This window comes from Cervus elaphus, chromosome 25 (assembly GCF_910594005.1).
Source record: "Cervus elaphus chromosome 25, mCerEla1.1, whole genome shotgun sequence".
NCBI classification, from domain to species: Eukaryota; Metazoa; Chordata; class Mammalia; order Artiodactyla; family Cervidae; genus Cervus; species Cervus elaphus.
Window position 1 is genome coordinate 26,287,234 of NC_057839.1, and position 15,266 is coordinate 26,302,499.

General features: G+C 40.2%; 1 protein-coding gene across 6 annotated transcripts in view; it reads left to right on the forward strand.

The window, feature by feature from the left end:
• The first annotated feature begins 446 nt into the window (after window positions 1–446).
• Window positions 447–15,266, forward strand: part of SLC38A9 (solute carrier family 38 member 9) — an 80,350-nt gene continuing 65,530 nt past the window's right edge. The window contains exons 1-2 of one of the 6 annotated variants that reach the window (XR_006337780.1): window positions 447–706; window positions 14,048–14,194. Coding sequence is in view for 4 of the 6 variants with exons in the window: in XM_043887272.1 (XP_043743207.1) it covers window positions 14,082–14,194 (113 nt within the window). In the remaining 2 variants the exon portion in view is untranslated. The other 5 variants (XM_043887272.1, XM_043887271.1, XM_043887273.1 and 2 more) reach the window with 5 other exon arrangements.

The following is a 15,266-nucleotide window of genomic DNA, read 5'->3' on the forward strand; positions in this document are numbered from 1 at the left end:
GAGAGGGTGCTTAAAATCCTCCCAAATCCCCTTTCAGGCTTGTGAGTAATTTGCCAACACGTTAAAAATTTTAAAAAGCCTACGTGTCTACACAAGGAAGGAAAAGTGCCAATTCAACATTTTTTTTTTCAAACCAGCTTCCCTTGGTATCCATAGGGTTCAAGCACGTGATGAGAGTACAGAGCATCATCCTGAAATAAGAGACAGTGGGAAGTCTGCGCTAGATGGAAATATCACATCCGCCTTTTCTCAGTGGCCTCGGGGGTGGTACCGACTGCAGGAGATCGCGTCCCTCCACTTCGACGCCTTAAAGGGCCTCGGACGTACAACAGACTCCAGCGCGGACGTCACACGGCTGGGGGGAGCGATTTGTCCACCCGGGCCGCCCCTCTTTCTGAAGCTGAAGCCGAAGCAAAAGCCGAAGCTGAAGGCGGGGGGAGGGGGGTGGGTTGGGCTCTGCGGCGGGAGGCGTGTTGGTTGTCGCAGAGCCCTCTGGGAGTTGTAGTCCGCGACGGCGGGAGGTTTGACTGCGGCTGCCGGCTTGGTGCTCTCAGAACTCCATCCCCCGCCGGCCCCCGCGACCTAGGCCTTTGCCTTTTCCTGTCCAGGGGACTTAGAAGCCTCGCTGTGGCAAGTTGAGAAGATTGGGGAAGGGGTGTACTCCTTCCCGCCAAACGCTCTGAGTTTCTGGGCTTGGCCTGCTCAGGTAGAGCACGTTCCGGGTTTTGCAAACTCACCTCCGGGGAAGGAGCGGAGGGAAGAGGGGAGAAGCGGCCTGAACGACTGAGCTTGCATCGGAGCGGGCTGTCACTCGGGGAAGTTCTTTGGGGAAACGCGTCGGAACGGTGGCTTCTTGCGGGAGCGGTGAGGCCAAAGCTGGGGCCCGTGGAGTCCTGTCCGGAGGGGCGGCGCGCGCTCCTGCAGGGTTCGGGTGCGAGCAAAGTACGGGACTCAGTCCGTGCCTGGGAGAACTCGAGGGGCTGTGGGAGTCGTGTCTGCCGGAGCCTTAAGGAAAAGGCAAGGTTACAGTGGGTGAAGACCCAGGTGAGAGGAGGGAGGTGGAGAATTGGGAGAATTATAGTAATGGGAGTAGGAGAGAGCTAGAGAGGGGAAGTGGGGGCGGGGGATCCCCTTTGATGCCTTGAGCTCGGGCCGCAGATGGCGGGGGCGAAGGGTGGGGAGTGAGGGCCAGACCAGTAAGTCCTTGTCACTCTTCTCCCCAACCCCCACCCCCGGCTCGATTGTGAGAGCTAGTGCCCTGATAGTAGGTGGCTTGACATCTTCCTGTCTTAAAATAGCAGAGCTTGAAGGGGTCGTTGAGAGTTGCTATCAAGTGCGTTGAGACTTTCCAGATGAGAAAAGTCAGGCCCACCAAGATGAAGAAATTGACTCGCTCACCACCAGACAACCAGTTATTGACTGAAACCTAATTTTCGTGACTCTCAAGCCTTGCCTTAATCTATTGCTGCGATCAGTAGATTAGCAAACTCTAATCTGTTCCCCCTTTTATCTTTTTACTGCTGTCATATGCAAGGTAACCAGGCAACCCCTGAAGGGAAAGGCTTTTAAACTTTTCAATGCGTGGGTGCAAAGTCGCTTCAATCCTTTCAGATTCTTTGCGATCCTATGGGGCTGTAACCCTCCAGGCTCCTCTCTCCATGGGATTCTGCAGGCAAGAATGCTGGAGTGGGTTGTCATGCCCTTCTCCAGGGACTCTTCCTGCGCCAGGGATCGAACCAGCGTCTCTTCCCTCTCTTGCACTGGCGGGTGGATTCCTTACCACAGGGGCCACCTGGGAAGCCCTTAAACTTTCCAATAGGTTAAAGAAACCTTGTTTTAACTTGAACAAAAATCTCCTTGCATCACAAACATCTACAAACTTCATGTTAAGATGACAGATCAGTAGCAAACTAAAATGTCACCTATAGATTTTTTGACTGGAAGAAAACAAAGTTCAGCTTTCCCACTGTGTGCCCACTAGAGCTCTGAGAACCTTTAGCCTTAGATTTCTTCTCTCAATCTTAAATGCTGCATATCTCAGTTACATACGTAAAAGTAGTTGCTGTTTATTGTGATTTTCATAATACCCTGAATAGTTAGAGTAAAAGACAAACAGCATAGGAGGATGGGAATGCATGAATTACAAATTAAAATAATGATTTATAGTAGTATTTTTTTTTAAGGAGATATGACCATAAAAGTAAAAAAAAAAAAATCGTTAATAGGTTAAAAATCTACCAGGCCAACATTTTATAATACACTTAAATTTAAGTCCTTTACCAGTATACCAGTATTCTTTCTTTTTTCCTCCCTAAACATAACTTTAGAGCATTATAATAGAGTTCCCCAGTGTGGGAGGATAGGTTTTTTGGTGCTACTGCATTGTTTTAACTGGTAATTTCTTTATTAAACCACATTCTCTTCCAGCACTGTCAAATTTACACCTCTTGAAGGATTTGTTGATCCAACTGTCACATCAGAATTTAAATATTATAGCTCCTATTGGTTGACCATTAAGCAATTCATAAGGAAGAGGTTGGGATAAGTCCATTACTGGACTTTATAGAAGTTACAGACTTACAATACATAGAAGAACATACATATACATAACAAAACTGCTTTCATCAGAATTTAAATATTATAGCTCCTATTGGTTGACCATTAAGCAATTCATAAGGAAGAGGTTGGGATAAGTCCATTACTGGACTTTATAGAAGTTACAGACTTACAATACATAGAAGAACATACATATACATAACAAAACTGCTTTCACCAGGCTGCCTTTTTAATGATATGATTCCATTTGCTTTTTTTTTTTTAATATTTATTTATTTGACTGCATCAGGTCTTAATTGCAGCATGTGGGATGTTTTAGTTGTGGCATGTGGAATCTAATTCCATGACCAGATATCGAACCCAGGCCCCTTGCATTGGGAACACAGATTCTTAGCCACTGGACCAACAGGAAAGTCCCCTATTTACTTTTATATTGGCATACTGGATAGGTGCGTAAACCATGACCAAACTTGGCCCACTGCTGAATGTATTTACTTTTTATGTAGTTTTACTGGAACACAGCCATGCTTACTCATTTATATATTGTCTTTTGTGCTACACGGCAAAGTTGAGTAGTTGCACAGACCGTATGGCTGGCAAAGCCTAAGATATTTACTATCTGGCCATTTACAGAAAAAAAAAAAAAAAAAAATTATCAACCCCCAGCCTGGTAAACTGAATATAAATGTAGTATCTAAAGCTCTACCATATGCAGAAGTATTTGTTAATAGTAATTCTCACTCATAAATACTTATATGGTGGGTTCATAATCCATTTCTTTGGGCAAAAGCCAGTGCCTGTTACTGCAGATTGTTGCTAGCATCTTGGCATATGTATTGAGTTGGCCAAAAATTTCGTTTGGTTGTTTTCTGTGAGATGCTGTAGTAGTGCTTTGTTGTCTTTAACTTCATTTGAAACAGTTCTGTTAGATTGTATTGTAAGAGCTGCCATGTCAGTGTGCATTAAAAAAAAAAAATTCATCAAAATTGGTGAATTTTTGTGTAGCTATTTTAATATTGAAGATGGAAGGAAAAAAGCAACGTTTTTGGCATTTTATGCTTTATTATTTCATGAAAGGTAAAAAGGCAACTGAAACACAAGAATAGACTTGTGCAGTGTGTGGAGAAGGTGGCATGACTGATCAAATGTGACAAAATGGTTTGTGGTTAGTACTGGAGATTTCTTTCTTTCTTTTCTTTCTTTCTTTATTTATGGCTATGCTAGGTCTTTGTCGCTGTGTGGGCTTTTCTCTAGTTGCGGAGAGGAGGGGCTACTGTCTAGTTGCAATGCATGGGCTTCTCACTGCAGTGGCTTCTCTTGTTGTGGAGCACAGGCTCTAGGGTGCACGGGCTTCAGTAGTTGCGGCACATGGGCTCAGTGGTTGTGCCTCCCAGCCTTTAGAGCACAGTCTTGGTAATTGTGGCACACGGACTTAGTTGCCCAGTGGCACGGGGACTCTCCCCAGACCAGGGGTCAAACCTGTGTCCCCTGCATTAGCAGGTGGCCTCTGTAATCATTGAGCCATCAAGGAAGTACAGTACTAGAGATTTCTTGCTGGGTGATGTTCCACGTTCAGGTAGACCAGTTGAAGTTGAGAGTGATCAAATCGAGACACTAATGAGAACAGTCAACTTTATATCATGAGGGAAATAGCCAACATGCTCAGAAAATCCAAATCAAGCTTTGAAAATCATTTGCACCAGCTTGGTTGTGTTAATTGCTTTGATGTTTGGGTTCCATGTAAGTTAAGCAAAAAAACCTTGACCATATTTCTGCATTCAATTCTCTATTTAATGAAAATTCCATTTTTAAAACAAATTGTGATGGGCAATAAAAATTGGATACCATACAGTAATGTGGAATGAAAGAGATCATGGGGCAAGTGAAATGAACTACCACCAACCACACCAAAGGTTGATCTCCATTCAGAGAACATGATGTTTTGTATACGGTGGGATTGGAAGGGAGGTCTCTACTATGAACTCCTTCTGGAAAACAGAACTCTTAATTCCAACAAGTACTGCTCCCCATTTGACCAACTGAAAGCAGCACTCAAAGGAAAGAATCTGGTATTAGTCAACAGAAAACACATAGTCTTCCATCAGGATGACGCAAGACTGCATATTTCTCTGATGACCAGACAAAACCTGTTACAGCTTGGCTGGGAAGGTCTGATTCATCTGCCGTATTCACCAGACACTGCATCTTCAGATTTCCATTTATTTCAGTCCTTCCAAAATTCTCTTAATGGAAAATTTTCAGTTCCCTGGAAGATTGTAAGAAGCACCTGAAACAGTTTCTTGCTCAAAAAGATAAAAAGCTTTGGGACGATGGAGTTATAAAATTGCCCGAAAAATGTCAGAAGGTAGTGAAACAAAATGGTGAATGTTATCCAGTCACTAAGTTGTGTCCCACTGTTTGCAACCCCCTGGACCCCTGCACAGCAGCATGCCAGGCATCCCTGTTCTTCACTATTTCCCAGAGTTTTCTCAACCTCATGTCCATCAAGTCTGTGATGCCATCCAACCATCTCATCCTCTGCTGCCCCTTCTCCTGCCTTCAGACTTTCCCAGCAACAGGGTCTTTTCTGCGATGAGTCAGCTCTTTGCATCAGGTGGCCAGAGTATTGGAGCTTCAGCTTCAGCATCAGTCCTTTCAGTGAATGTTCAGGGTTGATTTCCTTTAGGATTGACTGGTTTGATTGCCTTCCTGTCCCAGGGACTCTCAAGAGTGTTCTCCAGCACCACAGTTGAAAGCATCAGTTCTTTGGGGCTCAGCCTTATCTATGATCCAACTCTCACATCTGTACCTGACTATTGTAAAAGCCATAGCTTTGACTATATGGACCTTTGTTGGCAAAATGATGTCTCTGCTTTTTAATATGCTCTCTAGGTTTGTCATAGCTTTCCTTCCAAGGAATAAACGTCTTAATTTCGTGGCTGCAGTCACAGTCCACATTGATTTTGCAGCCCAAGAAAATAAAATCTGCCACTGCATCCACTTTTCCCCCATCTACTTGCCATGAAGTGATGAAACCGGATGCCATGATCTTCGTCTTTTGAATGTTGAGTTTTAAACTGGCTTTTTCATTTCCTTTTCACTCTCCTCAAGAGACTCTTCAGTTCCTCTTCACTTTCTGTCATTAGAGTAGTTTCATCTGCATATTGGTGAATATGTTGCAATTGGTGAATATGTTGTTCAGTAAAGTTCTTGGTGAAAATGATGAAAAATGTGTCTTCTGTTTTTGCTTTAAAACCGCAGGAACTTTTTGGCCAACCCAGTACTATAAATTTGCTTTCTCAAAGAATTGTGAAAGGAAGTTTCTGAACCTGGAGTGGAAAGGACTGACATTCTTTGAAATATGATAATGCTCACGGTTAATACCTTTTAAAAGACGTTACAGGAACTTCCTTTTGTTGTTCTCTATGTTCTTTTTGTGGAGATAATGTTTCAGCATAGGTATTAGCAAACAAGTTATTAATAAGCTGTTTTTGTCTTGAGACCCCATACTAAAACCAATCTTAAATGATTAGGGTCTCATTATTAAATGACTTATCTTTGACGTTAATCTTGCATCTGGGACTTTGTTTTCAAGGTCAGAGGACTGAATGAAATAGAAGTTGAGTATGTCTGTTTATGTCATTTTGTGTATTTAGTTTCCTGTATTAGTGTTAGTCTATGACAAAAATAATGCTTTGGAATATTTAACAGTTTAGTCAATCATTGAGAGCACTATCCTGTAATATTAGCTATGAAACTCCAGTTCACCTCTCAACCTAATTCATCAGATTTTAAGATATCTTATAGTTCTCATCAAGACTTTCAAAAAAGATATTAAATTTCCTTTGAGACAGCTTTCTGGGGGGATTTAAAGTTGAGGCAACTGAAAATTATCAATTTTCTTACAATTCTTCATATTTATTTGAATATTATTAAATTTCTGAAAGGCACTGGGAACTTTGGATTTGAACTTTGAACTCATTCACGATTTATTTTAAATCATTGAAATAGCAGTTTTATACTTGTTTGGAATAAAAGGCTAATTTGACAATGCAAATTTCAGGTTTGCTCAGGAAAAAAAAAATAGATGTTTGTGATTAAACTGGAACTTTTATGTCAATTCCTGAATATCCTTCATATTTTCCTCAACCCTGATTACTACTTTTTATTAAGGCTGACTGAAATTTAAGAACCTTTCTAGATTTTCCTCTTTTCTGGTTTCCTAACATTCAATAATCAGTGAAAGTATCATCTCTGGGAGTTAAAAGAATCCTATTTGTAAATTCAGCCACATCCTAGTTTAGTTTAGGAACCAATACAATGGAGAGCATTGGTTAGCAAAGTAAGTCAGAACCATGTAAGTGTAACCATGTATTGCCACCACTGTTTAAGCAGGTAACTTTTTTCCCTACTGTGACTTGGTTATTGACTTTTCCTCTGTTTCACTGATGCTAGAAGGATTATTGCTGTCTAAGGAAATACCTAGGGCTTCCCTGGTGACTCAGATGGTAAATATTCTGCCTGCAACACAGGAGACTCAGGTTGGATCCTGGATTGGGATGATCCCCTGGAGAAGAAAATGGCTACCTACTCTAGTATTCTTGCCTGGAGAATTCCATGGGCAGAGGAACCTGGTGAGCTATAATATATGGGGTCACAGAGAGTCAGATATGTCCATGGGATCACAAAGAGATATAGTAAGGAAATGCCTAGGGTTCCTCTGGTAACTCAGATAGTAAAGAATCTGCCTTCAACATAAGAGACCCAGGTTTGATCCCTGGATTGGGATGGTCCCGTGGAGAAGAGAATGGCTACCCACTCCAGTATTCTTGCCTGGAAAATTTCATGGACAGAGGAGCCTGGTGAGCTATAGTCCACGGGGTCACAAAGAGTCAGATATGATTGAGTGACTACCACCTACTTACTTACTAAGGAAATATCTAGAGTTTCCCTGGTGGCTCAGTGGTTAAGAATCCACCTGCCAGTGCAGGAGACCCAGGTTCAGCCCCTGGGTCGGGAAGATCTCTTGGAGAAGGAAATGGCAAACCACTCCAGTATTCTTGCTTGGGAAATCCCATGAACAGAGGAGCCTAACGGACTACTATCCATTGGGTCACAAAGAAATCAGACACAACTTAGCAAATAAACAGCAAAGTGTTCCATTGTACATATACCACATCTTCTTTATCCATCCATTCATCTGTTGATGGACACTTAGGTTGCTTCCAGGTCTTGGCAGTTATAAGTAATGTTGCTCTAACCATTTAGGTACCTATATCTTTTTGAATTAACATTTTCTTTTTTTTTTTGGATATATACCCAAAAGTGGAGTTGATGAGTCATATGGTAGTTCTATTTTTAGTTTTTCTGAGAAATAGCCATACTGTTTTCCACAGTGGTTACACCAATTTACATTCCCACCAACAGTGTATAAGGGTTCCCTTATATCGGCATACTCACCAAGACTTGTTATTTCTTACCTTTTTGATGATAACCATTCTAATGGGTGTGAGGTAATATCTAATTGTGATTTTGAATTTCCCTGATGATTAATGATATTGAGCATCTTTTCCTGTGCTTGTTGGCCATCTGTATGTCTTCTTTATAAAATGTCTGTCCAGGTCTTCTGCCCATTTTTAAATTGGGTTGTTTGGTTTCTTTGTTGAGTTGTATGAGCTGTTTATGTATTTTGAATTTTGACCCCTTATCAGTCATACCATTAGCAAATATTTTCTCCCATTTAGTATGCTGTCTGTTTTGTCACTGGTTTCCTTCGTGTTCTGCAAAAGCTTTTAAGTCTGAATAGGTCATATTTATTTTTGCTTTTATTTCCTTTGCTTTAGCATTTGTTGTTCAGTTGCTCAGCCACGTTCCAACTCTTTGTGACCCCATGGACTGCAGCACGCCAGGCTTCCCTGTCCTTCACCATCTCCCGGAGTTTACTCAAACTCATGTCCATTGATTCAGTGATGCCATCCAGCTGTCTTGTCCTCTGTCATCCCCTTCTCCTTGCTTTAGCATACAGATAAAATAAATACGCTGTGATTTATGTTAGCATGTTCTGCTTATGTTTTCCTCTAAGAGTTTTATGGTTTCCAGTCTTATATTAGGTCTTTAATCCATGTTGAGTTTATTTTTGTATTTGGTGTGAGAAAATGTTCTAATTTCATTCTTTTACATGTAGTTGTCCAGTTTTCTGAGCACCACTTTTTGAAAAAAATTCTTTTCTCCACTGTATATTCCTGCCTCCTTTGTCATAGATTAATTGACTATTAGTGCATAGGTTTATTTCTGTGCTTTCTATCCTATTTAATTGACCTGTTTGTCTGTTTTTGTGCCTATGTCATAGTTTTGATTTTTATTATTATTTGTTTTTGTAGCTTTGTAGTATAGTCTGAAGTCAAAGAATATTATTCTTTTAACTTTGTTCTCTTTCTCAAGATTATTTTAGCTATTCAGGGTCTTTTGTGTTTCCATACAAATTTTAAAATTATTTTCCTATAGTTCTGTGAGAAAGGCCCTTGGTATTTTAGTAGTGATTGCATTGAATCTGTAGATTGCCTTGGGTAGTATGGTCATTTTAGCAGTATTAACTCTAACCCATGAACATGGTATATCTTTTCATCTATTTGTGTCATTTTCAATTCCTTTCATCAGTGTCTTGTAGTTTTCCAAGTATAGGTCTTTTGCCTCCTTAGATAAGTTCATTTCTAGGTTTTTTATTCTTTTTTGATGCAGTGGTACATGGACTTATTTTCTTAATTTCTCTTTTGAGTAATTCATTATTAGTGTGTAGAATTAACAACAGATTTCTGTATATTAATTTTGTATACTGCAACTTTACTGAATTCATCAATGACATCTGGTGGCAGTGTAGGATTTTCTGTGTGTAATGGAGGTTCCATTATAGGTTGTTATCCTTTTTCCCTTAGCTACCTTTAAAATTTTTTCTTCGTGATTCACTTCTGACAGTTTTTTGTTGTTATTTTTTATGGCTTTATTGGGTTTTCATTGCTGTATGGGCTTTCTCTAGCTGCAGCGAACATGAACTGCTCTCTAGTTGTGGTACAAGGGCTTCTCATCACTGTGGCATGCATGCCTGGGCACGTGGGCTTCAGTAGTTGTGGCTCCCAGGATTTAGAGCAGTCTCAATAGTTGTGGTGCATGGGCTTAGTAGCTCTTTGGCATGTAGGATCTTCCTGGATCAGGGATGGAACCCATGTCTTGTGCATCGGCAGACGGGTCCTTTACCATTGAGCCACCAGGGAAACCCCTTTTGACAGTTTTAATATGATGTGTCTTAGAGAAGATCTTTTTGCATTGAGGTAATTAGGTGTTCTCCTAGCTTCATAGACTTGTATATCCAGTTCTTACCACAGGCTTGGGAAATTCTCAGCTATTATTTCTTTAAATAAACTCTGTCCCCTTCTCTCTTTTCTGGGATACCCAATGTCCTAATGTTGTCCTTCCTTAAAGAGTCGGTCAGCTCTTGTAGAATTTTCTGATTTAAAAAAATATCTTATTTCTACTCCTCTCCTACTGGTATTATTTCTAGATTTCTATCTTCAAGCTTGCCAATTCTGTCTTTTATCCAGTCTGCTCTATTTCCATTACTTTGTAATTCATTCTTCATTTCATTTATTGAATTCTTCAGCTCTAGAATTTTCAGTTAGTTCTATTTTAGAGTTTAAATCACTTTGTTAAAGTATTACTTCTGTTCATTAATTTTATTCCTGAGCTCATTGAATCTGCCTTTCTGAGTTTTCTTGTAGTTTGTTGAGTTTCTTCATGACAAATATTTTAAATCTGTTTCAATTAGGTCACAATATTTCATTACTTTACATTTAGTTTTTGGAGAATTGTCATTTTGTAGTGCAGTGTTCGGAGAAGGCAATGGCAACCCACTCTAGTACCCTTGCCTGGAAAATCCCACGGATGGAGGAGCCTGGTAGGCTGCAGTCCATGGGGTCTCGAAGAGTCAGACATGACTGAGCGACTTCACTTTCACTTTTCACTTTCATGCATTGGAGAAGGAAATGGCAACCCACTGCACTGTTCTTGCCTGGAGAATCCCGGGGACGGTGGCGCCTGGGGGACTGCCGTCTGTGGGTTCACACAGAGTCAGACACGACTGAAGCGACTTAGCAGCAGCAGCAGCAGCAGTGTTACTGCGGTTCACGGTGCCTAATGAGCTGTTTCTCCACAGACAAATTTCAAGTGGCAAACACCTTTTTGCTTGATTATAACAGATTCAATAGATTAGAAGTTAGAGGCCTTTCTTCTGTTTTCCAGTAAGTGGTGCACGATCTTTTGGCTTCTCTTAACTGAACTACCTGTAGTTATCTTTGAATCTTCGCTCTCCACCCTCTATCACCTCTGTCGGCAGTGTTACCCTGGGCACTCAGTACCGCTTCTTGTGCCTCCAGGGTTGTTGGTGCCTTGCCTTCTGCTATAGCCAGGATGGTGCTCCGTTACCTCAGATCCAGGATCTCCTGAATTACAGGCTCTGGCATTGCAGGGGGAGGGAGAAGAGAGCCTCTATGCTGGGTGAAGTGTCGTAAGGTTCTCCGTCTTGGCCTCTGTGTTCCTGGCGGCTGCTGAGGCAGGAGTCGTGTGCCCACCTCCCTGCTGCTGTCCAGTCCTTTCGGGGCTGCAGTCTCAGCGGCTCAGCTGGAGGGCTAGGACTACAGACACCACCATCACCCTTCCCTCGGTCTCTCCCTCCCTCAGTTTCCCCCTCTTCTAAATATCCTATCTAGTCTGCTCACTCTTAGATGTGCAGATGTGTGGAATTCTCCAGTATCCTAGTGTGCTGGGTGGAGGCACTTCTGTTGTGTTATAGATGTGTTACTGGTCGTACTTTGAAAGGAAAAGATAAAGGGAGCTTTTTATTCTACCATGTTGCCAGCATCCTCTCTTCAGCTTTTAAATACATCCATTGAGTTTTAAATTTTGGCTATTATGTTTTGTTTTATTATTTTTTTTCTTTGTTGTTATTTATCTGGGCCTAAGTGTTCACTCTAGTCCTTTACAAACATGCTTTTACTTTTTGAAAATATCCACTTTTTCCTTTATTTGTTTAAAGGTAGGAAGCATAATTGTTTTTTTGTTTTTTTTTTATCAGCATAATTGTTTTATAATCTTATTCTGATAATAAGAATGTGGTTGAAGCCTTTGTGAAGCTATTTCTGCTATTTCTTCTGGTTCTCACTAATAGCATTTTGTTTGTTTATATGTTGGTTTATTGTTGACAGTGTACTATTCATTGTTCTTGAAAAATTGTTTGCAAGCCTTTTTTGAGGCCTAGGATCAGTGTTTTCTGGATCCTCAAAGAAAAGATTTACATTTGCTTCAGCCAGTTACCTATAAGCTCTACCAAGCAAGTAACCTGAAATTATGTTCATAGATTTAAGTGTTCTTTGATCACCTTGCAAATCTATGAGGTGCAGTTTGTAGTGTATAACATTTCCCTCTACACAGACACACACACAGAAACACACAAACACACACACAGGCTGTGGTCAGTGTCAAGAAAACTTGTTTGCAATTCTCTTGTGATGGAGTGAGGCACTTTTCAGTTCAGTTCAGTCACTCAGTTGTGTCCGACTCTTTGCAACACCATGGACTGCAGCATACCAGGCCTCCCTGTCCATCACCAACTCCTGGAGTTTACTCAAACACATGTCCATTGAGTCAGTGATGCCATCCAACCATCTCATCCTCTGTTGTCCCCTTCTCCTCCTGCCTTCAATCTTTCCCAGCATCAGGGTCTTTTCAAATGAGTTAGCTTGTCGCATCAGGTGGCCAAAATATTGGAGTTTCAGCTTCAACATCAGTCCTTCTAATGAACACTCAGGACTGATCTCCTTTAGGATGGACTGGTTGGATCTCCTTGCAGTCCAAGGGACTCTCAAGAGTCTTCTGCAACATCACAGTTAAAAAGCATCAGTTCTTCAGCACTCAGCTTTCTTTATAGTCCAACTCTCACATCCATACATGACCACTGGAAAAACCATAGCCTTGACTAGATGGACCTTTGTTGGCAAAGTAATGTCTCTGCTTTGTAATATGCTATCTAGGTTGGTCGTAACTTTCCTTCCAAGGAGTAAGCATCTTTTAATTTCATGACTGCAGTCACCGTCTGCAGTGATTTTGGAGCCCAAGAAAATAAAGTCAGCTACTGTTTTCACTGTTTCCCCATCTATTTGCCGTGAGTGATGGGACCAAGATGCCATGATCTTAGTTTTCTGAATGTTGAGCTTTAAGCCAACTTTTTTACTCTCCTCTTTCACTTTCATCAAGAGGCTCTTCATTTCTTCTTCACTTTCTGCCATAAGGGTGGTGTCATCTGCATATCTTAGGTTTTTTATATTTCTCCCGGCAATCTTTATTCCAGCTTGTGCTTCATCCAGCCCAGCGTTTCTCATGATGTACTCTGCATATAAGTTAAATAAGCAGGGTGACAGTATACAGGCTTGATGTACTCCTTTTCCTATTTGGAACCAGTCTGTTGTTCCATGTCCAGTTCTAACTGTTGCTTCCTGACCTGCATATAGGTTTCTCAGGAGACAGGTCAGGTGGTCTGGTATTCTCATCTCTTGAAGACTTTTCCACAGTTTATTGTGATCCACACAGTCAAAGGCTTTGGTGTAGTCAATAAAGCAGAAATAGATGTTTTTCTGGAACTCTCTTGCTTTTTCGATAATCCAGTGAATGTTGGCAATTTGATCTCTGGTTCCTCTGCCTTTTCTAAAACCAGCTTGAATATCTGGAAGTTTATGGTTCACATATTGTTGAAGCCTGGCTTGGAGAATTTTGAGCATTACTTTGCTAACGTGTGAGTTGAGTGCAATTGTTCAGTACTATGAGCATTCTTTGGCATTACCTTTCTTTGGAATTACTTCCTGTTAACTCCTAATCTGATGGTGAAGCGCTCTGTAGTCACAGCTGTATTGAAAGTAGGGGTGGGGGTGATTTCTTACTACACTCATTCCTTCCTTTGGATGAATTTTGGGGTTTGTCTTTTATTTCCCTGCTATTCCAAAACATGTTGAAAACCCCAGCACAGTTTCTCCTGGCACAGCGAATACCTTCAGAATGGAACCAACTTGTTCTTGCTAGTTACTTTCTGTGTTCCTTAAATTCACCTACAAATGGCCTGCTTTTCCTTACTATTTTCAAAAAAAATTTTTTTATATTTTACCCAGTATTTTCAGTTTTCTGCCGGAAAATGAGCCCAGATAGTCTAATCTGTTTTATTACTGGAAATGGATTGCCTTGCTTCTTTTTTTATTAAGCTGAAAAATAAGTAGTAACTCCTTTTCAACTTAGCAAGTTTCTGATAATATGAGTATTTTAGGCATATCTCATTAAGATATCTTCAAATTCCTGTGTTTTTTTATTTCTTATACATGCAAATGTATTACCTATCAGTAGTGAAATAATTCTTATATTAAACTTTATATTATTTCTCTTTTCTGATTTATTACAGGACTGACTTCTTTAGTGCCTAGAGTCTGAGGAAAATGGCAAATATGGATAGTGATTCTAGGCATCTTCTCATCCCTGAGGGAGATCATGAAATAAATCCTGGACCTATGAATATCCAGTTTGATTCATCAGATATAAGATCTAAAAGGTAAGTGTTCAAAATAAAAAATTTATTTCAAAATTAAGACTTTTAGTTATTAAAATAGAACTCATTATAACCAAATATATAGAGATTTTATTATAAAATATCTAATTTCTTACAGGATCTGTATGTTTGTATATAAAAGGGAATATATATGAATACATTTTCTCACTTGTATTTGACTTTTTAGACTAAACTCCGTTATCTCTGTCAGGGATGGCTGAGGTAAGTTTTATGAAGTAATATGCATGTGACTCATGTAACAAATACTTATTGATTGTCTGATCTGTGCAACGTATTACATGAAGTCAGGCTTCCCTGGTGGCTCAGTATTAAAGAATCCACCTGCCAATGTAGGAGATGTAGGTTCGATCCCTGGGTCGGGAAGATCTCCTGGAGGAGGGAATGGCAACCCACTCAAGCATTCTTGCCTGGAGAATCCCATGGACAGAGGATCCTGACCGGCTACAGTCCATGGGGTTGCGAAGAGTTGGACACGACTGGGCAGCTGAGCACAAGTATGGGAAGTGCTGGGAATAGAACAGTGAAAATAATTCATGATCCTTACCTTCTCTGAGTTTAAATTCCAGCAGGTAGTTGAAGATAATTAGAGTTTAAAATTTATTTCATTCCTTACCTTGAAAATCCAAAAGAATCCACTGAAAAATTATTATAAATGCAATTTATAATAACAATTTATAAAAAAACAATTCAGTAAGGTGGTTGTTTACAAAATAGGCAAGAATCAATAGCATTCTAATAAGAAAATATAATGGAGGAAAAGATAAGATACATAGGAATAGCCTTAAGAATGTGCAAAATCTGTATGAGAGAAACTCTAAAATACTAAAATAACAGCACAGTGTTTATTCAAATCTGAGCGGCTGATTAAAAGGTGTACTAGTTTTGGTTGTTCTTTTTTTTTAAATATAAAACTAACATAAACTGCTGCCCATACCTCTGATGCAACAATTTCTTAGAACTTAGAATTTTATTTTTGTACTTACTAGAATTCTAGTGTGATTATAAAATCGAAAATATAAACAAAATATATTGGTTAAAATATTACAAATCTGAT